Below are 24,564 nucleotides of genomic sequence, written 5' to 3' on the forward strand. Positions count from 1 at the left end.
GGCAGGCATAATGATGTGGAGGACAGCCAATGAACGACCAGAGATATTTCTTAAGGTACCTCCAGCTTGCAGTGTTTCAGCCACAAAACATTTTAAACAGGTATTTCTGAAGCCGGCGGCTAAGCCCAGCCCATACCTGGACTCCGGGTGCACCTTGGACAAATGAGCGCGTCTCCGTCTCTTTTCCCAACTGGCCGCTTCGTCCATTTAATGTCACTTTGAGCAGCAGATTAGGGGCGTTTAAGTTAATAGGAGAAGGTAAGGGCAGGTATCAGGAGTTCACGGGGGGATTAGGGAATCAAATTGGTTCCAGAACCTTCCCTTTTCCATCTAATGACCGGTCCCGTAGCGCTCCCCTCGCTGCGCTCCCACGACGTTACCTATCCCCCCCTCCCCGCCAAATAGGGCTCTGTGCCGGAATAACCCTACGACAATTTCAAAACCCCCTCTAATATCAACCACATGTGGGTACCTGTGACGCCCTTCTTAGCCTTTTACCATGTGAGACGGGGGGGGGGGGTGAGGGAGGATGGAGAGAAGGGACGAGGACTGGGAGAGAGAGCGGGATCAGGCCGAGATCAAAAGGCGTTCCCCCCGACGACACGGCTCTAATATGGCCGGTCCGCGGTGGAATAATCAGCTCATCTTCGTCGCGGCTCTGGGTCCTCGCGTCTCGTTTGAGATTTTAAGAGGTTGCCCCTCGCTGGCAGTCACCTCCGGATGACCCCTCGGTCTTTACGGGGGGAGGGGGAGGGAGGAGGGCGGAGGGGAGTCTTTGTGGAACTGCACTTATTCGCCTCTGTGGTGGTGATAAAACTTCACACAGCCTAATTGATGGGCTTGCTGACATAACAATGCCTCGTGAAAGACTATAGTGGCCATGCATGGTCCTCATTTACAGACAGCTGGACGGGGAGCACGACCCCCAACGAGGGAGGGAGGTGGAGGGAGGGAGGGAGAGAGAGAGAGGGAGAGACAGGGAAAGGTTGGGGGCTGGGCAAATGAAAGGAACTGTTTGTGTGTTGCCCCTGCAAACTTGTTCATTATTTTGATTGTCTAATGAGTGATGACACGCTCGGAATAACATGTTTACAGGGTGTGTGTGTGTGTGTGTGTGTGTGTGTGAGACAGTAGCTCGGTGCCTTGACACTAGCCCTCACCACAGCACCCACATGCACACTTAATGCCTGTAGAATGTCACCAGTGTCTCCATAGCAACCAAATGTAATCAAAAGCATTTTAAAACAAGGGGAGTAGATCCTTATAGGACATTAAAATAAAACCTTGCTGGTTCCCAGGTCTGCTCACAATCGGCCCTTTGTTGTGGCTCAGTCTGTGCTGTGATGGGTAATGCAGTATCGGCTATGGTTTCTGATGAATATTTGTGATCCTATTGGTAAATGCTGTGATCCTATTGGTAAATGCTGTGATCCTATTGGTAAATGCTGTGATCCTTTTTGGTAAATGCTGTGATCCTATTGGTAAATGCTGTGATCCTATTGGTAAATGCTGTGATCCTTTTGGTAAATGCTGTGATCCTTTTGGTAAATGCTGTGATCCTATTGGTAAATGCTGGGTGATTTAAAGTGTGCTTTTCTTTTTTTCTTCTCACCTCTACCCAGGTTCATTAACGCCAGGAGAAGAATAGTACAGCCCATGATTGACCAGTCAAATCGAGCAGGTAAAGGAATAATCTACTATGCTGTATCTCCTGTCCTCCTCCCAGAAGCCCCCCAAGAACACTTCCAAATCCAATGGCAAACACATTATGCCTCAAGCCTGGATTATTACGAGAGAATCCTCAGATACAACCCACGCACACGTGCACAAGCACGCACATACACACGCACACACATTCAGGAAGTGTGTGTTGGTGGCATTACCCATTAGCTGGTTGACTATAATTGGTGATATCCCAATCTAACCCTGAGAGGTGCTTTAGCAACACATTCTCTTTCTGTGAATTACTAATTGGGCACAAGAGAAGCTGCAGGAATGCTTGGAGCATTTTCAGTTCTCATTCTTTAAGGCTGGATGTTTCAGTCTCTCCTTCTCAGACTTGAGGGGATAGGTGTATGGGAAAGAAGAGGGGAGGGTTTCAATTTGTATCTACTTTGTGTTTTTTAACTCACCGAATTCCCTCAAGCGTCAGTCCTCTGGCTGTTACAGCTTTGTATTCACTTAGCCTATATTTGAATTATCAGGGGTCCGATACACGCCATTGTAATAAACATCATCATTTCATTTAGTAATTGTGGCCGATGTAACTCATTCTGGTCATGAAAAACAACCTAACGGATGAGAAGGAGTTTTATATGATCCATTGATCTCTGATTCCTGGTTGAACACCCTTCACAGGGCGGGACTTTCATTCCTCCAGAAAGGATTAAGGAAGGGTCCGTATTGTAAATTGATCAGGCATTGATTTTCCATATCTGCCACGGTCAGCCGACAAAAAGCAGTGAAAGATTGAGTCGTAAACATGCCGCTCCGAAATCGAGCAAAGAATCCGCACAGGAATTTATGTAGCCACCCCAGGCTGCATCGACTGTGACATTACTAAGAAGAAAAAAAAAACAAGTCATTTGTCCTTGAGAGAGAAAAAAAAAAAAGAAGCTTTTTGTTGATTAGCACGCTCCGAGTCTAGAGAGAGCCCCAAAGATTGGGGAGGAGATTGTGCAAATGAAGTTAAGCAATTATTAAAATGAGACGCAGCTTTCCAAATCTCAATGACTCCCAGTACAATTACTGCGGTTTGTTAGGAATATTTTATAGATAGAGGGAGATGAGAAAGAGATGGAGAGCCTGTATTCAGTGTGGCAATCTGCAATCTCTCCAAAGACAGCATGACTAACAGCTCCCCCTAATCTCCAGGGTTTACAGATTAGTCCGGATTAGGCTGTTTAGTCCGGGAATATGCTTTTTTTCTACAGACTCCACAAGGCTCTTACTTAATAGGGCTAATAATAGTACAATATGGCCTAATTTGATTACTAATGCAGGCGGTGTTGTTATTCTGATCATATCATGCTATTATTCTATCGCGTAAATCCTAATCAATTGTTTCATCTTCTGTAATCTGGACAAGTCACTGGAAAAAAATCACAAATCACATCACAAATAAATCTTGGCAACGATGGGATGCGGTTTGAATCCCAGATGGCCCATATTGTGTCTATCACTGGTCTTGACAGAGAACGTCCTGGTCTCATCTAATGGCATGCTTTCTTTTCTCGGTTAGAGAACAATGCATTATCTCTTCTGTTCTCTAATGTTAGTGTGCGTGAGAGAAAGAGAGAGAAAGCTTGTGTGTGTGTGTGTGTGTGTGTGTGCGCGTGTCATGCGTCAGTCATCAGAGGCACAGTGTATTGCAGTATGTTTGGACAGGAGCTGGGACAATGCGCTGATTGTGTGGTGTGTCTTCTCTTTCTCCCCCCCCCTTCGTGTCCACGTTTTGACTACAATCAGGTTTTCTTCTTGATCCTTCAGTGAGTCAAGGAGCGGCCTACAGTCCGGAGGGCCAGCCCATGGGCAGCTTTGTGCTGGACGGCCAGCAACACATGGGGATCCGGCCAGCTGGTAAAGCCCCCCCCCCCCCCATACTGTTTACCGTCCTCTGTTCTGTGTATGTGGATAATAACCAAAGTGACCTGTTACCGTGCGACTACCAAAGCACTGACAGCGTGAGGCGCACGTGTCTCCTGGCACACGTCACCTTACACGACGGCACCGCCGAGCCGAACCCCCCCACCCTTTCCCCTCGACCCACCTTCCTTTCCTCCGCAACTCCCCTGGTCATCGCCCTTTGCCTGCTACCCGCCTGCTTGTCTTTTCTTTCACTCGGATATAAAACAACACTCAGATCTTTGGAGGGAACGGGCGGGGGGGTTGCGGGCACTCACGCTATCTAACCGTGTTTTGTTTTGTTTTTTTCCTCTTCAGACTTAACCAATGCTTCCTCCTACCAGGGTGTCTGTCTGCTTTGACCTGTCAGTGATTCGACCTTTGACTTTCTGCTGACCTTTTTTCTCCCCCGACGTGTTTCTCCTCTCGTAGGGCCTATGAGTGGAATGGGGATGAATATGGGCATGGATGGGCAATGGCACTACATGTAACCATCCGTCTTGTAAAGCGAAACACAAAGAACAAGGGGGAAGTAAGTATAACAGGACTTCATGTTTTCCTTGGCTTTCCTTTTCTAACCCAGGCTTGTGGGTTTTCTCCTCAGACCTCCGTTACCCTACCGCAGTCCCCTTCTCGTTCCCACCCAAGCAACCTTGAGTGCAGTCGGTGTAGCACGATGCTTTAAGGGCAGAAGACGGCTAAGGGGGGGGGGGCTAGGGGGCTAACTAGCTACTGGAGGATGAATGGTAGCCTGGGAATACTGTGGTGTGCCGCCATGTCATGAGGCTTTATCCTTACTGTCACTGGAAGGAAGAGTGAGAGAGAGTGAGAGAGTGAGAGAGAGAGAGACTTGTGGCGCCAGCCCAGACAACAGAAAAACAACCACCCCGACCAACAACCCCTGCTAGCTAGTGTGGCATGTACCCATGCCGCGCATTTATTTATCACAACAGGCCCATCGTTCTCCCCATCTCCGACAGCCAATGCAAATGTTGGACTTTTAGGGAAAAATAACATCTCCAGGGGCAGGGTCTGACGAGGAGAAATTAAGCAGGCTCCAGTGAAGCGATAAAGAAGGAGAAGTGAAACTGTCCTCAGAGTGACATAAATCTGTCTGGGGAACGATTGATGCCCAAATTATCTTATATGCAAAGACGGGAGCCCTGCAGTACATTACGGTCCCTGGGCGAGATATACGGGCCGTGGGTGACACGGCCGATCCTTCACTGTGGGGGGGGGGGGGGTTGGGGGGGTGCGCCTGGCGACTAGGGGCGCGACAGCGGGGGCCGTGTTTTGATTATTTTTTTTTACTGGAGGGGCCATTGACTACCCCAACATGAGACACCGAGACAAAGAGAGACATTTAAAGGACTGAAGACATTAAGAACGGCTGAGTTATAAAAGAGAAGATCTCTCGCTCTATCTCTCCTCCTCTCTCTCTCTCTCTATATGGCCGCTGTCTGATTAAGCCTGACCATTCCGCCAGCACCACAGTGCTGACATTTGAGAAATCAAGACGTATCGCATCCCAAAGGCGGCCGGGCAGAGGAGATTTTATTTAACACCTAAACTCCTTTGCCCAATGAGGCACAATATAATAACACTTACATTGATTAAAAGAACCCTTTATATGTAAATGGAGTCTGGATATTACAAAGGGTCACCACAACCCTTCCATAGACTGAGCCCATTCCAGAATGTGTTCACTCTCTCTCCTCATCGCCTCCTGTCTTTGCTAATGGCGTCAGGAAAGGGGGGGAAAAACCCTTCTGGAAGCAATGTTCCCTAAAACAGCCACATAGAGACAACATTTGCTCAGCTTGGCTAATTCTTAATATAGGCTATATAATTTTGAGACTATTTAATTACATAACATATTTTATGCTTCATGACCAATTACATTAATAGCTTAATACAGAGGAATATTATCCTCTCTTGATTTGATTACACCGCCACACAATATGGTATTTTTGGTACTTAATTATCGCCAGCCATTGAGCAGGCCTGCTCTGCCAGAACAGAACAGGCAGAGCAGGGATGGGGAATAGAGGGGCCGGTCTCACCGGTCACCATTAAAGTCTTCAGACTTTACCACTCCAGTTAATAAAGGAGGGGGAGGGGGGGGCACATATCTACTTAACAGAATGACTACAGCTTACAAGACTGGAGATTACCAGCTTACAGTGTCAAAAACATCTGCCAGGTCTTTTAACATAGTCCTCTCAGGTTATATGGAGGTGAGGGCCCACCTCGGCTCATCCTCTGGCCCAGCTCCACCCACTCAAGCTTTCTTCCTATCGGAATCGCTCGTTCATCGCGGCATCTGCTGTCCCTTTTCTCGCTCCTCCTTTTCCCCTCTCCCCTCGCCGCCTGTGTAATTTCTTAATTGCATTGTACCAAGGTGGAGGAATGTGGATAGCGAGCACGCCTGGTGACCTTGCAGCGAACCCCCCCATACACCCCCCCCAGCCCCTCCCGGCCAGCCCCTCTCTCGTCAGAAGGGTTGATACCCCCGGGATTCATGTTACAAAGCGGCCAAACCAGGCCCCGTCGGCACCAGCTCCAGAATGCCCCAGACCTGCCTCCTCTCTCCCCAGGGTCCATCACTCTGGGCCAGGTCTGTTCCCATACTCCAGTCCCAGGCCCTGGGCCTCCTGCCAAAAAAACGTCATCCACCACCTAACCTCCCCTCTGTTGACAACAAAGACCCCCTGAACAACTAAACAGAGGCACCACTGACCAGCCTCTGTCTCCTCCACTGCGGTCCCCGCACGTCGACCCAGGGCCCCACTCTCCATACCAAGGTGTATCCCATCAGCATATTCCTCCCTCCGCCTGTCCCCCCATCTCTTTCCCCCCACTCGGTTTACTTTCTTTCTCTCCTTCTATTCCTCACTACTTTTATCACTCTGTTGCGTCTCTCTCGTGCTGTTGTTTTCATTGTGCTCTTAAGAGGAGCACTTTGTTTTGTTTGAAAGGGCCTCTTATTGGAGAGGAAAATGCAAAGCCTTTATGCTACTCTTAGACTGGCGTGTTGTGATAGTTAACTGAGCTCTAAATTATTTAATAACTTCTTTAAGGGTTTTTAAATCAAATATGTTCACAGTAGCGTATCCCCGAGAGAAAAGGCCTCTATTCGGTTTGTCACTACATTCAACGGGGGAATTGACTGCTCTGCCTGTAGAAGTATTAGCGCTGCTAACGTCAATATTGCTGCTGGCTTCTCCACTCATCCTCCAAGACAACGGTGTGTGGATGTTTGGAGATCACTTTTCAACCTGACCAGGAATCTGACCCTCCGTCATGTAAAAGAGTGATACAATAGCTTTTTCAGCTTGTCAAATCCGAATGTCTGAGGTAGCGTATGATGTTTGGGGCACATGAAATCTCAGTTTGCAGCAAGTGTGTTGTTGGTTTTTTTCTTCACCTTTACACCACACGATGAGTCCACATTACACAATGGATACATTATTTATTGTTTCATGTCAAAGTCGTGGTAATGCAGGGAATGGAGTAGGATGAAATGTTTTCACTTTTTCCATTCGAGTCAGTGCTTGTTTTTAACCCCCCCCCCCCTTCTCTCTCAGGTCTGCAAGGCATGCTGGGGGAGTATGTACCTCAGAGTGGTCCTATGGACATGAGCATGGCCCCGCCAAGTTACAACCCCACTCATCAGATGACCCCTCACCCATCCCAGCATCGACACGGAACCCCTCTCCACCACTATCTACCCGGCCCCCACCATCCACACCATCACCCTCAGCACCACTACCATCACCCTCAGCACCACCCTGCCATGCTAATGCACGGAGGACCCCCCTCTCACCCAGGAATCACCATGTCTGCACAGAGCCCCCCCCTTGCTGACCCCCATTGACCCAAGCGATGGAGGACAAGGCCTGGACATCCACGCCCAATAGTATAAGGGAACGTTGCTACCACGACGACATCACCAACAGCAGCAGCTACTACGAGAAAAAAAACATAAACAACCACAACAACGCTACAAGAAAGTTATTTTGAGACGGTTTTTCAGAATAAAAGCGCGAACCCTTTTGACCAGAATTAGACATTAAAAATGGAATTCCAGATGAGCTGTGATGATTTTTTTCTTCTTTTTTTTTTTACTTGTCAATTTTGTTACTTACATCCAAACGGAGGACCAAGCTGACAAGAACACTTTGTAAAGTCTTGGGCTTTTGTTAAAGATTAACAAAAGGTATTTCGACGAGGACACACGCGCAACCACAGACACGCGTGCACTTAAGACACGCATACACACAGTACAGACTCTCTCTCCAGTGACGCGTTCAACTAATTTTCATACAAAATCAGTCTGGAAGATTGAGAGAAAAAACTAAATAAAAGACAAAAAGACTCCAAGAGTTCTAACTACTGTAGTATAAAAAGTATAGAAACTAAGTTAAAACTTGTGCATTTTTTTCGTTGATCACTCAATTTATGTTTCCTGAGCTAGTTCTAGAATAAAAGGTTAGCCCTTTCTCTCACACTGTGTGTGCTCCTTTCTGGAGGAGGAACTGTCTCAGCGCAGCAGCAGCACTATAACAAAAGAAAAGATGGAACATCTCAAAAACGGACGCCCATTCGCTCCCAAATACAGCGACAGGCAGAACAGCCTCTGTACCCCATATAAAACAGGGCATGATGGGAAAAGGCTGCTAAATGACACCTGATCTCTCCAGAAGATTCCGTTTGAACATATTTCATGCCCCTTTTTTGGTTCATGAATGAATGTTGCCCTTTAGGTATATAAAAAGGTTCTTAGTTTGAATTGCCCAAGCACTGGATTGTGTTGGTTTTATATTATTATAATTTTATTTTTTTGTATCCTGGACTCTTATTGACAGAGCATATTGAAGGAAGCTTAATAGTGGAAAATCAGCATCCTACTCTGCTTCTTAGCCTCTGGATCAACAAACTTGCCATATGGACAATAATGACACAATGGTGGATTCTTTGGCACTGGGAGAAGCAATTGACGGTTGATGCACCAAAAAACCTAAAACTTAAAAAAAGAAGAAAAAAGAACTTAAATTATGAACTCAAAGCTTTGGGAAAAGCTAAGAGAATATTGTAACAAACTTCGTACAGAGTTCAGTCTATTAATTGTTTCATGTTAGATATTCTATGTGTTTACCTCAATTGAAAAAGAATGTTTTTGCTAGTTTCAGATCTGCTGTGGCATTGATATTGTATGTCCATGAATTCCTTCCTTTTTCAGCACGTGTTCCTCACTAGATGATAAAATGCCGTCTCCCTTAAGCTTTGTCAAAAATACATTAAATACTTGTATGAGGACTGTGACGTAATGTTTAAAAGGTGTTCAGTCACAAATGCTGTAATAAATATTTCATTTTTGATTTTTGTTAGATTTTTGTGTGCTGTGTGTTACAAACATAACTATTTAGTCATTGGTATATATTTTATTATAATTTGTATATTATAATAATATGAATATTAATTATAATATGTGGTATTCTGAATTGTATTATTATTAATGTTCATATTGTATTTTATATTCATATTATTATTTATTATTGCAACGTTATCATGGTCATGGTTTTGACGGAAAAGTTTGCCTAAAACCCTCTATAAATATTAGTTCCTACAAAGCTGAATTGTTAATTCTAAGAAATGTCCGCAACCATTGGTTACATAACCCCCAAGGGATTGAAACAAAATTAGATTTCTGGTTTTTCGCAAGTCAACCTGCCGCCCTGTCGGAACCAACCAAGTTATTTATTTAATATTAATTGTAAATCTTTTTTTATTACATTTGCAATGGTTTGCTTTTGTCAGATTCACACATTTGTCATGGGCTTTTTGTTTTTCGTTGTCATATTAGTGGAAATTGAGTTGTAAAGACATGTTGAGTTTATTTACGTGCCATTTTAGATTAGATTTAAACAGATAATCAACTTAGATACAGTTGAACATAACGACTTAGTTTCTTCGTTAATTTCAAACAATGCATTTGTCCCTTCCCTTGCGATGCAGCCGTTTTCAACTGAGAACAAGAGCATCAGCCTACATGTGCTGCAAGTTGATATTTCCGCCGTTTTACAGCGGCCTCTGCCGGCGTAACCCGACACGCCCACGGGTTCACTGACATTCTTTTGATATCTCTTTGCCAGTGTTTGCCCGCGGCCATAGAAGTCGTAGCCTTAAACCAGAAATGACAATCTCTCCGACTCGCAGGATGAAATCTTTCCGCCCTTCAGATATGGGCTCTAACTCCAAAAGTGTTGTAATGACTTGGCTTATTTCTACACTGTCCATAGTACTATTGTAAAACATAGGCCTATGCTTTGTGTTTATTTTTTTCAAAAAGAGAAACCGTAAATATTAGTGTGAATGAAAATGATGTAAATAATGTTATTTTTTATTATAGAAATTAAGTGTCTTACATTCTGAGTTATTCGAAGGTGACTACATGTATGCATGTAGTATTAGGTCGTTTAAATAGACTGTATAAGAGAACTATGGCTTATGGGCTTTTCCGTTTTAAATCCCCTACTCGCCCTAAAATTGTAGCATTTAGGTGATTTATGATGTTGGGTTGTTGCTTCAAACCAAGCATAGAGCTGGTGGAGATCGGAACATTTTGCTGTTAATTATGTTCACTTTTATTGCAAATTAAAACATTTAAAGGCGTCATAGCAGGGATCTTGAAGCCAAAACACAAATTCCCTCGTGTGCGATTTTAAATCTGCTAAATAATATTTGCTCCTATATCTTTTTTAAAACGTTTCTGATAAGATACAGTATCATATATATAAGGCATATATAGTATATAACATTTAATTATTTTGGCCATAATATTTCTTTCAATCAAGTGTGCAGAGTAAAACATGCACATCAGCCTTTATTTAAAAAATAGATTGCGTAAGTATAAATGGTGCTTGAGTATTTTTAAAATAAAAAAATGTTTATATTAAAACACAAACCAAATACAAAATGATAAAGCAAATAGACGATGCACACTATTTTGATATGGGCTTAACTTGTCTTCGCTTTGCAAGGTTAGACAAACGTATTTTTATCCGCGTTCGCAGTGCATTTGATGATGCATTATTTAAATTGTTTAAATTGTTATAAACTGTTTTATCAGCCTATATGTGTATTAAACGGAAGGAAGAGCTCTCAGTTTTTTTCTGGAGATGATCTAAAAGATAAAAAACGGCTGGATTATTGTGGATGGTAGTGGTGGTGGCGGCGGTGTGGTGGAGGGTGGGGGGATTTTAATATTAATCGTTTTTTTTCTCCGTTTTCCCTTTCTCCCTTTTCGAGGAGACAGAAGGTAGATTGCCTCTGCTGCTTCCCTTTGCCGATTCGGTGTGACAGGAATGATGGATGATCCAGCCGAGCTAAACAACTCCGCCCCTTCATCTCCTCCCTGTCAAAGCTAGTTCGGGTACTGCTGCAGGAATAAAATAAGGAATATTCCCCCTTCACTGTTCTGCACAACACAACACCACCCGGCCTTCCTTCCCACTCCCTTCCATCTCCTCTCCCCAAACAACGATATTAAATGTCCACAATACCCTGCAGAACACGACGCCGTGGCTGGTTGTGTGTACACAGGCAACATGTTAATAAAGCCCTACATGATAATATCGGATCTTCTAGAGCACCTGGCAAAGTAGGTTATTCGATCTGCAACACTGGCTCGGGCTTTGGGTTGAGCTTTAGGCGCTTTGGGGTGAGTCTGAAGAAACAGGGTAGCCTACAGTTACAATGGCTAATGTGAACAAAGTGGGGTTACTCCCAATAATAAGCCACGTTATTTTAAAATAAGTTGTGCGTCAAGCTACACCTAAGTTTGCTCGATGTTTTTATGCTTTCTTCTTTGGAAATGCTGCATTGGCGGTGTGCGCGTGAGTGGTGAGGCTTCGTGCGTCCCTCGCATTGCAGCTGGTCTCCCTGGCTTTGCTTGGGAACAGATTTTATTTAGGGCGGGTTTTTATCTTCTGTGTTTCATTTTCGTTTTTTGTGTGTTGCCCTCCTTTTTTTAACATTTCAGCAGTTTTCTCTGGTTTTGCCATAAGGTGTTTCTATGACTACGTTGTGTATGTGAGCGGGTCAGAGGCGGGGGTCCCCTGGAGAAAAGGCCGCATTTCGGTGATCATTTATCAATGTCAACCGCATAATGATTCTCCCTGCAGTCCCCTATTGATGAGGATAATTACATTAGCTCGGACTGACTGATCAATAAAGCACGGGGAAAATGGTTTATTAGCCTATAGCACACCGAAAAGGATTGTGGAGGCCAGGGGAGGCTTGTTGTTTTGTTTGATAAAACTGGTTTAGAGGGGAATAGGGACAGAGTATCTAGTTGAGGTAGAATTGGAAACAAACTTCACTTTGACGTAAGGAGCATTGGAGATAAGACGACATGGGCAATACTTTACGTTGCTGTGCCTTGATTTGACTTTGTGGGGATAGTTCAATCGCCTCTGCTGTTTTGATGAATGAGGATGGAAAACACGTGTTTTATACGATCTCAGAGATGCGTATTCTAAATTTTTCGTGGGTCTAGGATGCTTTGTTTAGGCTGGGCTATGTAATAACCTAAGCTACTAAACATTTCCCAACTGCAGATAGAAAAAAAGAAAATTCGGCTGAAAAACAGAATACTGTAGTGGCCCCAGAGAATCTGTTTCACAGTGCAGCGTACAGTTTATGTTCGTCAAGAGCCTATGTTTACTTTTACTTTCAATGTATAGCCCTAATGCAAACTTTGAGGATGTGAATGAAGAAAAAGGGATGTGTTTAAAAACTCGTGTGTTTATAAGCATAATAAGCCAAACCATATCTGTCTGCGTGTGTATATCTCTGTGTTTTAATTGTCAACAACTTAACCCCTGCAGGAATGTTGCTAGCTCTTACTCATAATTCTCCGTAGTTCTTAAAGCCAATTCTCATGTACCCTTGATAAACGCGTTTACGGAAGACAACTCCAACCAATCTATTTATTATATTTTTTATTGCAGAATCCGACTAAAATTATTTATATTTATTCAAAGAGTGCCTGCAGCAACCAAAAGAAAACACCCTATATACTTAAACGGCATTTCTTTTTAGAAATAGTCCTACATGTTGCCTAAATAATTTCTCGCCCTTACCACACTATACGGTAGTAAAAACATTGATAGACCTTTAAGTTCGTTTAATAACTATAATAATAATATGCTAAGTGTTTGTTTAAAATGTGCATGAAATTGTAAAATTACATAAACAATTAATAAAAATAAACAATCGTGAACTAAATGGATGACTATCATAAAATAATTGACAAGATATGAGTAGCCTATTGAGATGCATCATACAGTCAGGTCTTCGCCGCCATAGTACCACAATCTGCATGCCACTGCACGCAGGATAAATAATAAATACTTAAGCAATACGGCTGTTAATAATCTAAGTGGAAACTTGCATTAACATTATGTCGTAGTAAAGCATAGAACGAACGCTGGAGATTTCTGTTTCAGGGGAAAATCAAATTAATGCAGACTAATGTTGAGGACTTTTTGCGCTTGGTCGCTTTTTTGAATTAAAGCCGATTTCTTTACACTCCAGTGCTGCATCTCTTTTTTTAAAATGAGTGACAGGTTTTGCTCTCTATTCTCATCTTCTCCCTTAAAACGTAATGATGTTACATTTCTAATTAGTTAAATCACATAGCTAAAGGGGGCAGAATCGGCCACAGAAAACTGCAGTGCAATGGTCAGCCTTGTCCCGGCTTTGGAAAAATGGAAGAGGACGTGCGCGTGTGAGTGGAGAATAAATAAAGCGCAATAAAGAAAATAGTCAAGCCGCGAGGTACAGTTGGAGCCTTTATATTTATATCAGTTAAGATTTAATTAAGCCACCCTCAGGCTGGACGATCTGATATTTCCTCATTAGTTTGCTTTCCCCAATGCTGAGTGTTATAAGGGCTTAAAGGGTGTCAACATTTGACCAGTTTCTCACTGAAATAATCACGCTTCATAGCTCGAGGACTTCAATATTCTGCAAATAAATCTTGCCTCATTCGGCGGAACTAACAGGCGCAGAAATGTTGATAATTCATCGTTGTATATCTAACTTGCATTTATGTTAAATTCCTACGCTTATTTGAACAATTCTTTTTTTTCAACTTGCAGGGAGCTTAGGGCAGCAAGTGAGACATTTCACGAGAACTGTAAATAACAGAAAGGTTCTGGCAATGGAAAGGCGCTGCAAAAGGAAGGGCGGAAGAGTGAGGCAGTGGAGAGAGCGAGGGGATGAAGAGAGAAGGACAGACTGATAGAGAATCACGGAGGGAGGGCAGAGAGCAGAAAGAGAGAGAGAGAGATTCTTCCCCTCATCTTTACTGAGTACAAGCGGACCCATGGGCACTGTGCTCCAACATCATGGCGACCCCTTCTGGAAGAGAGAATAATGTGTTCATGCTTGGAATGCACTGAGATGCCTTTTCCTTCTCCCTCATCGCTACATATGCATTTGATAAGATTTGGTTCGCTTACTATTTTGAAGCTATAAATTAGTGTATATCGAAAATACTAAAAAAATTGGGAAATTCCTAGTAGTATTTTTTAAATTTTACTATATTAAGTGTTGATATTTGCAACATCCTAGTCAAAATGAGGTGCTTGCTTTTGTATTTTACCATTATCAAAAAAATCAAACCGCCTATAAATCACATCGACCCATGATTGACGATTTATTTTTCATTTCGGGTTCTTTCATTTACACCGACCTCACATATTTCTCCTTGGTTAGCATGACATTTTATGAAACGAATTTTGAGACATTCACATTATTAGGTGTGCATAAATAAAAATGAGCAAAATGATGGTCAATACCGTTTATCAGAAGTCTCAGCATACACAGCCAAGACGACCCTGTATATAGGTGACCCCTAAAGACTCTTAACATCTATTTACTCACGGGTATATACCTCCTTATGCATGTATTAGGTGAACCATTGATGTTATAATCAATAAAAATGGATTTCAGGGTCAATATGTGGGCTCTGGGGACCTGTACCAAGACGTGTCTTTTTGGTGCGTAGGCTAACCCTTTCCTTCCTTTATTAAGGTTTCCAACATCATAACCAAACCAAGCAATGAGCCACCCCTGCTCAGGACTGTCAGGAGCAAGAGTAAGCAGCATGGCTTAAGTCACACAGCAGTGATCCCGAAGCACTCTGCTCTGAGTAGTTAACGCGACGACCATTAATCTTAGCCCACTTGAAGATTATGACTGAAAGAATGGTATCAGTACCCATTATCTTCTCGGATGGCAGTAAAAACTGCTCCTTATTTATCAAAACATAGGAGTGTATCTGAACAAAAGAGGGAGAGAGGTGGACAAAGACAGATGAAAAACCAAATCGGAAGGGGGAGAGTCGGTGTCACTTGAACGTGGATATACACAATGCCACTTATAGTTTACATATCCTTCTCTCCTACTAAAGATAAACTTTAAAGGAGAATGTGGAATTGTAAACTTAAAATGTAATTACTTTGTTAAATACAATATTCCAGTGAAAATAATGAACTCGTCTGTTTTTATATAATTGTTATTAAAAGCAGTATTCATATCCTTATTAATAACATTATTGGTATTAATACCCTTATTATTAAAAGTAGTAGCCTTTGTATATAAAAGTCTATTGGTTTTATATACATATAACATTTTATATTAATGATAAAATAGTTGAAAAATTATTACATTGTTCATAGGACTACTGCATGACTGTAATAAACGGTAAATAAAATATTCATTTATAATACAACTCAGCAAAATCTTACCGCAAATTACCACAAAACCTCCACCGATAAATAGTGTGAATGCTTTATTACTATGATGATTTTAGGAGTAGGCTAAATTATACAGAGCCATCAAATGTAAGCTCAACGGCTTGTTGTCGATAACCACATTCAGTCCACGCTTTCGAAAGTCTGGTCAAATAAGAAATGCAATTTAGTTAAGAACTGTATTCAACATCCAGAATACAAAAATAAAAAATAAAAAATATTTGTAAAAATATCTAAATATCCAGAAATAAATGCATAGGCAAATTCATTAAATAATGCTTAACACATTTTTAGAAATTACAATGAAAACAGTTATTCAACTGATTACACGTGATAAAACAATATGAAACAGTTTCTTGAATCCACGCGTTTGTAATGCGGTTGATACGTTTTCAATCATTTAGATAGAAATAAAGGCCAAGTCAATATATTTAATGATCGACATTTCCCATCATAAATCAGAATGTTGACGCCGTCATAAGACATGGATGAGCCAGGCGCACATTTGTGCACGTCTGTCTTACAAGCCAGCTCTAAGGTCAAAACAATTAAATAAATGCTGTGGCCAGCATAATCCTAGATAGACAAGCTGTCTAATCACAACCGAAATGGGCCGACTCTAGTTTGGTAGGATGAAGATGATACCAGCAGTAGGCCTAACAACGAATACTGTTGTACAAAACCACGTTCAGTTCACCTAGCTGTATTCATTATTTTTTTAAATCTTCCCTGGCCTTTTAATTTTCTTTAATTGAATAGACTTGTATATATGCGGCTTCAGTCATCGATGATCACTACTCCTATTTAATCCATTCTACAGCAGGTTGTCTTTCTTCTTTACATAGTCTGGGGAGCTCCAGAATCAAAATGAAAGGGTTTCCAACCAAATTATTTCATCTTCACTGTGCTGTGGAATAAAATCCTCTACATATCTTGTCACTAAACCACTGCAATAGTGTTATAGAGTGGTGACATCCTGCATGGCAAAATCCATGTCGTAGACATAGAAAACCACTTAACTCTGCGACATACGCCCAAGCCTGCCAGTGTTTGTGGGTCAAGCGAGGGGGGCAGTTAGGCAGAAGACACAGATTGCAGGAGCCTGTTAGCAGTCGGAAGCTCTGGTGCTGAAAAGCTATAGAGGGTGTCAAGAACTTTTTTAGCCCATAGCCACAGCTGGTGGCAATAAATAGCAACAGCAGCATGTCCAAACTATGACATAAGGTTATTTGGGTCTCTGGCCACTCCACAGTGGCATGTGGGTTTAAACACAGTCATCCGGAATTACTAAAAGCTGGCTGAATGGCAGACAGGTTTGTTTCTCAACAAAAGGGTATCAACTACTGTCAATATCCAGATAGCCTCTCTCTGCCAAAAACAAGAGCTATCTTATCTTTGTCTAGGTGAGCCGTGCCCTAGAGAGGGCCATCATGATAAACAGCGTCTGGGCCAATGGGAAGCCGGTTTTCTGGCTGTGTGGGAGGAAACGGAGGACGCCACTGGAGACAGGAAGTCTTCAGAAAGTGAAAAGCACTTTATGGCGGGCCACATGAACTAGGATTTCACTCAAAGCCAATAGGAACGAACTGTGAGCACTCCTTTACAACACAGGTCCGTGGGGCACGTGAGCGAATGGACGACAAACATCACATCTCAATCTGCGTAAACGTAACGCCACTGTTGCGGATTCTTTTCAACAGCTCAACAGCCCCGTGATAACCCTCAGATGTCACGTGACACTGTCAGGTCTCTACAACTGTAAGACACCATTGACCCTTTCATAGGTCGACTACTGTATATGCAGGATGTGCTGGTGCGGAGTCGTATTTTCACCTGTCACAGGGAACTCAAGGATATGGTGGCTAGGTTGAACCCAGACCCAGAGTGGTGCTGGAGTATTTTGGGTTAAAATGAGTTGTAAAAGTGACAAACTGCCCCCATTCCTCAGACAGGGAGCACAGGAGCCGACAAGACGCTCGCAGCCAAACAGTTAATTGCTCACCACAGCCAGACCCAACAAAATGCTCATAAAACATCACGAAAGAGACAAGTCCAAACCCCCATCCCTCCCCTCCCTCCATTTTTACACTCCTCCGGCTAACCTTCCGCCTCCATCACTCCTCAACCCCTCCACCCCCGGTCCTTCCACAATTTTCCAGTGCAAAAATATTATGTTGCCGGTGGCAACAATTTAATAAAATAACCAATCACATCTGCCTTTTCAAACAATTCCATGACAAAGCACGACCGTGCGTGATGGTGGGTCGTCCCATCTCAGTGTTGTTAGGATCCCCGGCCAGGATTTATTATGCCCTGATAAATGACCATTGGGCTCGTTTCTTCAAGAACTTGGCTGTGCATTTGTGAATGAGCGTGAGTGTTGTGCTGAACGCAGCTCGCTGAGCCCACCGCCATCAGCAGCATTAGTGAGCTCTGATTGCGCTCCGTCTCGGGGCCGAAGCTCTGCTCTTATCGCTAATCGCAGCCTGTGGTTACAACAGCCCATAATACTAACCCCACTCCCCTGTCTCCATGGCCACCGTCAGCATGAGCATCCCCTCCCCAGCCAGCTCTTAAGTACATTTATTTCATTATAACAAGCCAGTGACAGCTCTCGTCAGGCGGTGGCGCTCCCAATCGGAGCACAAGTGGGAGGGTGCGCCAGCGTTTGTTTTTCCTGTATCCGATTCCGCCCCCTCAAGCCTCCCTCCAATATCTTTTAGAATGTCACAGACCTGTGCCACCTATCCATCCCCCCTCCTGTCCTCACGCACTCCCCCTCCCTGCGCGGCTGGCGTGGGCTTCTGGGTGTCACCGGTCTTGGGCTTGATCCACCCTGGGAAGGGGAGATGACACGGTATCTGGGTCACTTCTGTCAGAGTCCAAATGCCACTCAGGGGGTCTGACCTTTCAGACTGGCGATGCTGCTACTCCAGATCTCTATGTAGTCCGCACCCCACCCCCCACCCCCACCACCGCAAACCAACCCTCCACTCAAAGGCCTCTTTCCACCACTCCACTCAAAGGCCTCTTTCTGTCCTGCTCCTCTTCTTTCTTTTTCACCAATGTCAATTCAATTTACAGCGAGGGGAGCAAATCACAGCCGACAGGCATGTATAGCTAATGTAAATACGGCTGACGCTAGCCCTATCAGCTTCGACCTGAACCACGTCAGGGCCCTTAACGACGCCTATTGACCCAACGCAGATCACATGGCACACGAAACCACTCCAAATATGCGCCTTGGGTTTCTTCAAAGTCACAGCTACACCTCAAGCATAGACTTTTAACAAATGGGCACTCAAGTTAAAACGCAATACCTCACTTAGCAAGAAGACCCGGTCATCACCTTCCAACCTTCCAACACAGTATCCTAACCCAAGACACTTTTCGGTTTCCACGACCAGGCAGTCACTCTTAACGGGAAGGGACTTGTGTTACCAGAACAGCTTAATCCGATACTCCACGCAGCTCATTTAAGGCTGCCACAGAAACTGGGTTACGTGTGGCTGTCCGAGCGTTAGTCAGCCTAGCATCGAGGTGCACGTGATCGCCAGTCATTTCAGGAATACCTTTTGAAGGGCGCCACTCTGAAGTTTCTCCCCCAAAGCTGAAGACTCTCTCGGCTTGTCCCACTATGTCAGTGACTCGTACACACCTCCCATTCAACAGCTCAGCCAGGATGGGCTACAGTGATCCGGCTTTCCAATAAACACTTATCATAACCCATAACCTGTCAGTCAGATCTCCCCCCCACTGCCCATTTAAAAACCTCGACTTGTAGCCTTTTACACGGTTCGCTGTGGCTCTTCGAATAGCAGTTTAATTACAGGCTGTTACCGAACAAACATGGGAGAGGAAAAAAATTATCTGCTCAATACATCAGCTTCTACTGGAGGTCTGCGAAGGAAGTAGCGACTCCCTGGATGTTACTCGACCCTCTGAAACATGTTTCTAATCTAGGAAAGCCTGGGCCAGTCTGAACCTTTATTTATTTCCACCAGCAGTGGAAGTCTTCCTGGTGGGGAGAGTCCGAGCAGACGGCGGCTCCCCTGGAAGAGGAGCTCGTTGCCTTGGGCAGGTCCAGGCTAGGACTCCCTCACCATAAATAACCAAGGACCGCTGAGGAAGTCAGTTTGGTGGTCCGAACATCTGCTCTTCTGGAAGGAGGGAACCTACACCTCTATTTCCTTCTCCCGCACCCTCTTTTTGATTCAGAAGTCTGGCAGCTTGGTAGGAGAGGATATATCAGGCCAAGACACAGCTCTCTTTATTGTAGACCTATATTGGCCTGCGGGCCCGAACTGACCAGCCAGGCAGAGGTTTGGAAAACCACACTGACACATAGTATCCTCAGCACACATCAACACTGTTAGATATCCAGTAAAACGCACAAGCATTTCACACAAAGTAGAATTAAATACAATTTATGGATCAACACAGGAAATCCTTTACAGAAAAGAAAACTCTGAACCTCCACAGCAAAGACTTGTCCATGTCATTCACAATGCAAGAGGACCTCGTCTCATCCACCAGAAGGAAAGCCAGATTTCACCGCTCCACTCCAGAGCCGTTTCACTACCCCATTGTTGTGACCAGAACGACGAATCTAAAAAGAGATGGCAGACTAGACAAGGGCACTAAAAACAAAACAAAGACGTCAACTTTCACAAAATCACCCGATGGAACCTTTATCTAAATGTGTTCTCGAATCATGGAATCTCTCCATCTGACGCCTGTGTCGACCCCATTGCCTTTGAAGCGGGGTTAAAAAAAAAGAAAACGCTTTTTGGCTTAGCATTGTGTACAGAAACTAATTTATAGGGGTTGACCCCAGCTCCTCTTTTGTGCGACAGTCATCTTGGGAAACAATGGCAGGAAGGCTTGAAACCTGAGAGGAACTGAATCTGCTGTTTACAGTTTTTTTTCTTTTTAATTCTTTCTTTGCAGCTCCGTAAAATGTTCCCCCCTCAGTTCTGGAAAAAAAAAATGTTTTTGTGTCCGAGAGGAGCTGTAAAGTGATGCCTAAGCATTCCAAGGCCTGGCAATAAGGCTGTTTAACTGGACACCTGGGGAGAGTTGTTTTGTATTAGGATTCTGGGTTGGAGCAGGGGGCTGTGGACCTGACTGAGGAAGCCAACCTGCGACCCAGCCACAAACCTCCGGCCTCCTTATGGCAGGACCCAGGCATAAATGGGAGCCGGCTAAAGGTCAGAGGTTTAATGGTAACAAATCATAAAACACTTCACTGCTAAGCACCCCGCCCCCTCTATCCCACATACACGCTTAAGACTTTACCATTCTTATGGGGACCGACATTATTCCTTTTCCCCCAACCTTTCCCCAAATTTTAACTTTAATCCTAAACCTAACCCCTAAGCAGGAAATTGTCAATTTCCTCTTTTGGACCAGTGAAATGACATGGACACATTTTCCATGGACACATTATTCGTGTAAGGATAATGTAATTAGTAAAGTAAATCGCCACATCACTGTAGCCCTGCACTGACACACACCTGAGCATGTGAACATAAACGCTTACAACCTAAATGGGGATGTCAATGTTGAGAGAAAATACAACACTTATTAATCCATACCCCAAACTCACCCTCAATAACCTCGCATTTATAACTAATCCTAAACCTAACCGGTAATTACTAAACATACCTAGCCATCATTGTAACCCCAATATTAACTATTGCCATAAACAACATTTTTCAATATTTTATTTTATTTAATCACAGTTTGAGGATGTTTTTTGTCCTTGTTACATAGTAAAATGGAGGATGAGCAGGACCAGGGTAGAGGATGAACATCAACCAGGAAGGATGATGAAGATTGACCAGGGTAGAGGATGAACATCAACCAGGAAGGATGATGAAGATTGACCAGGGTAGAGGATGAACATCAACCAGGAAGGATGATGAAGATTGACCAAGTTGGAGGATGAACATCAACCAGGAAGGATGATGAAGATTGACCAGGGTGGAGGATGAACATCAACCAGGAAGGATGATGAAGATTGACCAGGGTAGAGGATGAACATCAACCAGGAAGGATGATGAAGATTTACCAGGGTGGAGGATGAGTGACACCAGGGTGGAGGATGAGTGACACCAGGGTGGAGGATGAGTGACACCAGGGTGGAGGATGAGTGACACCAGGGTGGAGGATGAGTGACACCAGGGTGGAGGATGAGTGACACCAGGGTGGAGGATGAGTGACACCAGGGTGGTTTGGGAATAGTTATTAGAGGATTGTTGCGCTGTGGCTAGAAGACCACACTGGACCCTGCATACTGCACACGGTGTGCTTTGTGTGACTGCCATGACTACCTAATTCTTTTGGAATAATTCCACAGCGCCCGACCCAACATGACGTCAATCAAAGCTACATCTTTAAGACAGAAATAAAAAAACAAACACAGATACAGTTTCCATATTTTGGAACAGGACAATGTTCCTCCAATCATAACACAAGCCAGAAAACATCCTGAAAACAAGAAGTCAGAGAAAACCCGAGCGGATCAGAAGTGACCCGATGACCCCCTGCCGAGTGACAGAGAGGGAGGCGAGTGACGTTGTCCTCCCCAAACCCCGCCTCCCTTATCAGCCTATGAAGAGGGGAGGGACTAATGAGGAGGGCCAGGCCCCCACCGTGTGACAAGGCCACGTCCTGGCCTGACTCTGTTCCTGTCCACATCGACCGGGACTCCAGCAGGGGGGGGTGGGGGGGGGGGGGCAAAGGCTGACCAGAACCAGGATGGACCGCCCGCTTTGTTTTCACACCAAGGTATGAGCCTGACCCTGTGCTGGCTGGCGGAGGGAGGCGGGGAGGGGTGGGGGTTCATCTGGAGTTCAGGGCACATGCTGGCTGTAGTCCTGCGCAGGAAAGCTAAATTGCTTCCGGATCCGCATGTCCACCACCACACCTTCCTTAACAGCCCCACACATGCCCCCCCCCCCCCCCCCCCATGAGACAGTGTCAATCGCTCAGTCAGTGGGTCGGTCGGTGGTGGCTGATCCGGGCCCGTGGCACAGGGTGACAATGTCCGAGGGGAAGCAGTCTTTGAGCAGTATGCCTCTGTCTCTCTGGCAGTCCAGCTCTCCGATGAAGCCGTGCCAGTAGATGACCAGCCCCGGGCCGAACCTACAGAAGGGGACATAACATGAACGTTAACGCAATCAGCATGAACGTTAACGCAATCAAACTGCCGACAAGGCCCTCATAGGCAGAACGCGACCATTGTAGCCACATCATAGTTTCCCTTCCAAATCCCATGTTCTTATGGCTGTTTACTTCTGGGGGTGGGGTGGGGGGGCGGTTGGGGGGGGACAGTTGTTGAAGAGATGGTGAATTAGAGAGCGGGAGAGAGAGAGAGAGAGGGGAATGATTGATTGAGATGTAGGGCGAAGATAAGCTCCAGCGTACTCCTTTGATCAGGGTCCAGGAAACTTGCTGAATCAAACAAAAAGCTGCCTGTGAGATAAGATCCCAGTGCCATTGTGATATACACACCGGATCCCCTCACAATGGCACTGAAATAACCATCACCGTAGCGGCAACCAAGCCCCAGCCAGGCCGTCGTCACAGAGTCCTGTACAGTGCAGTCAAGTTGCATTCCCTTCCAGTTTTGAACCTTCTTTTTCTTCCCAAATACGTGATCTCCAAACAGCATTTAGGACCTTGTATTGTAGCACCAACGACTGAAAGGCCCGGTAGAGTCGAATATCGGTGCGCGCCCTCTGAAACGCACCTTCCAGACTACTCACTTTTTAGCAGCCAGTTAAGGAGGAACTTGGCAAACACCCTTCGGTGCAGAGGGAGTTGCTAGAAAGCCACGGAAAGCTTTGCCGGTCCCCACCTCTCTTAGCCCGTGGCAATACAGGCCCAAAATGCACTGCACATTGGAGCCGCCTGCTCACCAGTGGCTATGACACAACCCTGGTATTTAATCGATGTCTATGATGTAGTGCCTTAGAGCACTGCGCCACTCGGGAGGCCCCCAGGTCGCTAACTGAGCTAAGAGGATAACAGAACAGCCCACTATAAGAGCATCCGTCTGCGGCGGCTACGCTAGCTGTCTAAGCTAGGCCAGCAGTATCCAGCTGTTCGGCTCACATGTATCCTTTTCCAGGCCCTGGTAGAAGGACAGACAACCACTTTGCCTTGGCTCACGCTGCCGTTCCAAAGCACTATAAATAATGACGACTCGCCAAGCCGTCCTGGAAAAATTCAAGCCCAGACAATATTCAAATGGAGGATTTTCCCCCCAACTGTTTTCTTCAATTCTCTCTCTCTCTCTCTCTTTGCAGCTTTTTTGTTTTATTGGCCCCATCATATATCCTGAGCCCCATTGAAAAGGCTCAGAAGCAATTAAAATGCTGGTTTTGCTGGAGAAGCACGGTGTTATTTTGCTGTTTCTACCCCAACGTAATAAATCATCTTTCAAGCTATTTATTACACCCCAAAGATTCATACCTATTCTTTGAACTCTAGCTGCCATGCATAAAGTTATGTCACAGTTGAACTTTTAAGTCAGGGAACGAAGCCCCCATAGCGCCCAAAAACAGACTGGAAGTGAACAGTGAACTAAGGTTGTCTGGATCCTGACACTCTATCTTTAGACAGTAAAGGATGGTTTGGGGTCTCTAAAGAGCCAAGCAGGAAGCTACCCAGAGAGACTGCGGGGAAGCAGGAAGTTTAGCCCAAAGGCAGAGTTCATAAAACCTTCATAACCTTGGAAGTTCGAGATCGATCGTCAATCACGACGCATTAGTAACAGCTGCCCCCAATGCGAGACACAAGGACCACAGCGTTCCGCCCCAGAACAGCTGTAGATATCACGTATGTAGCGGTGTTATTTACGTGGTGTTCATGTATAGATGGGACGTCAGGGTCCTCTGGATACGCGCGCGTTATTTAAGCAGTCTGTGTGGTGATTATGTATTGACGAGACTATTAAATAATCGTCTCATTGACCTCTGAACGCAGGGCAACAAGTTAAGCACGTTGTCGGTGTAAATAAGCGCAACGAATTTTGCGTGTCGTGACATCAGCCTTTATTCTTATTATACTTGAGCTAAATTGACCCTTCCAAGGAGGGCAGGCCAGA

The 24,564-nt window shown here is 44.6% G+C and overlaps 2 protein-coding genes across 8 annotated transcripts in view; one reads left to right on the top strand and one right to left on the bottom strand.

The window, feature by feature from the left end:
- The window catches only part of meis2a (Meis homeobox 2a), an 87,458-nt gene extending 78,451 nt beyond the window's left edge, over nt 1-9,007 (top strand). For 3 of the 6 annotated variants that reach the window (XM_010878696.3, XM_034297265.1, XM_010878698.4), the window contains 3 exons: nt 1,623-1,681; nt 3,469-3,579; nt 7,212-9,007. In XM_010878696.3, the coding sequence (XP_010876998.2) occupies nt 1,623-1,681; nt 3,469-3,579; nt 7,212-7,501 (460 nt within the window). In that variant the 3' untranslated portion in view covers nt 7,502-9,007. Of the gene's footprint in view, nt 1-1,622; nt 1,682-3,468; nt 3,580-4,056; nt 4,157-7,211 lie in introns of all 6 variants that reach the window. The other 3 variants (XM_010878701.4, XM_010878702.4, XM_010878700.4) reach the window with 3 other exon arrangements.
- Nucleotides 9,008-18,433: 9,426 nt separating this feature from the next.
- cdin1 (CDAN1 interacting nuclease 1) overlaps nt 18,434-24,564 on the bottom strand; it is a 75,592-nt gene continuing 69,461 nt past the window's right edge. For both annotated transcript variants that reach the window (XM_029125705.2, XM_029125706.2), the window contains one exon: nt 18,434-22,598. In XM_029125705.2, the coding sequence (XP_028981538.1) occupies nt 22,442-22,598 (157 nt within the window). In that variant the 3' untranslated portion in view covers nt 18,434-22,441. The remainder of the gene's footprint in view (nt 22,599-24,564) is intronic.

This window comes from Esox lucius, chromosome 15, assembly GCF_011004845.1.
Source record: "Esox lucius isolate fEsoLuc1 chromosome 15, fEsoLuc1.pri, whole genome shotgun sequence".
Lineage (NCBI taxonomy): Eukaryota > Metazoa > Chordata > Actinopteri > Esociformes > Esocidae > Esox > Esox lucius.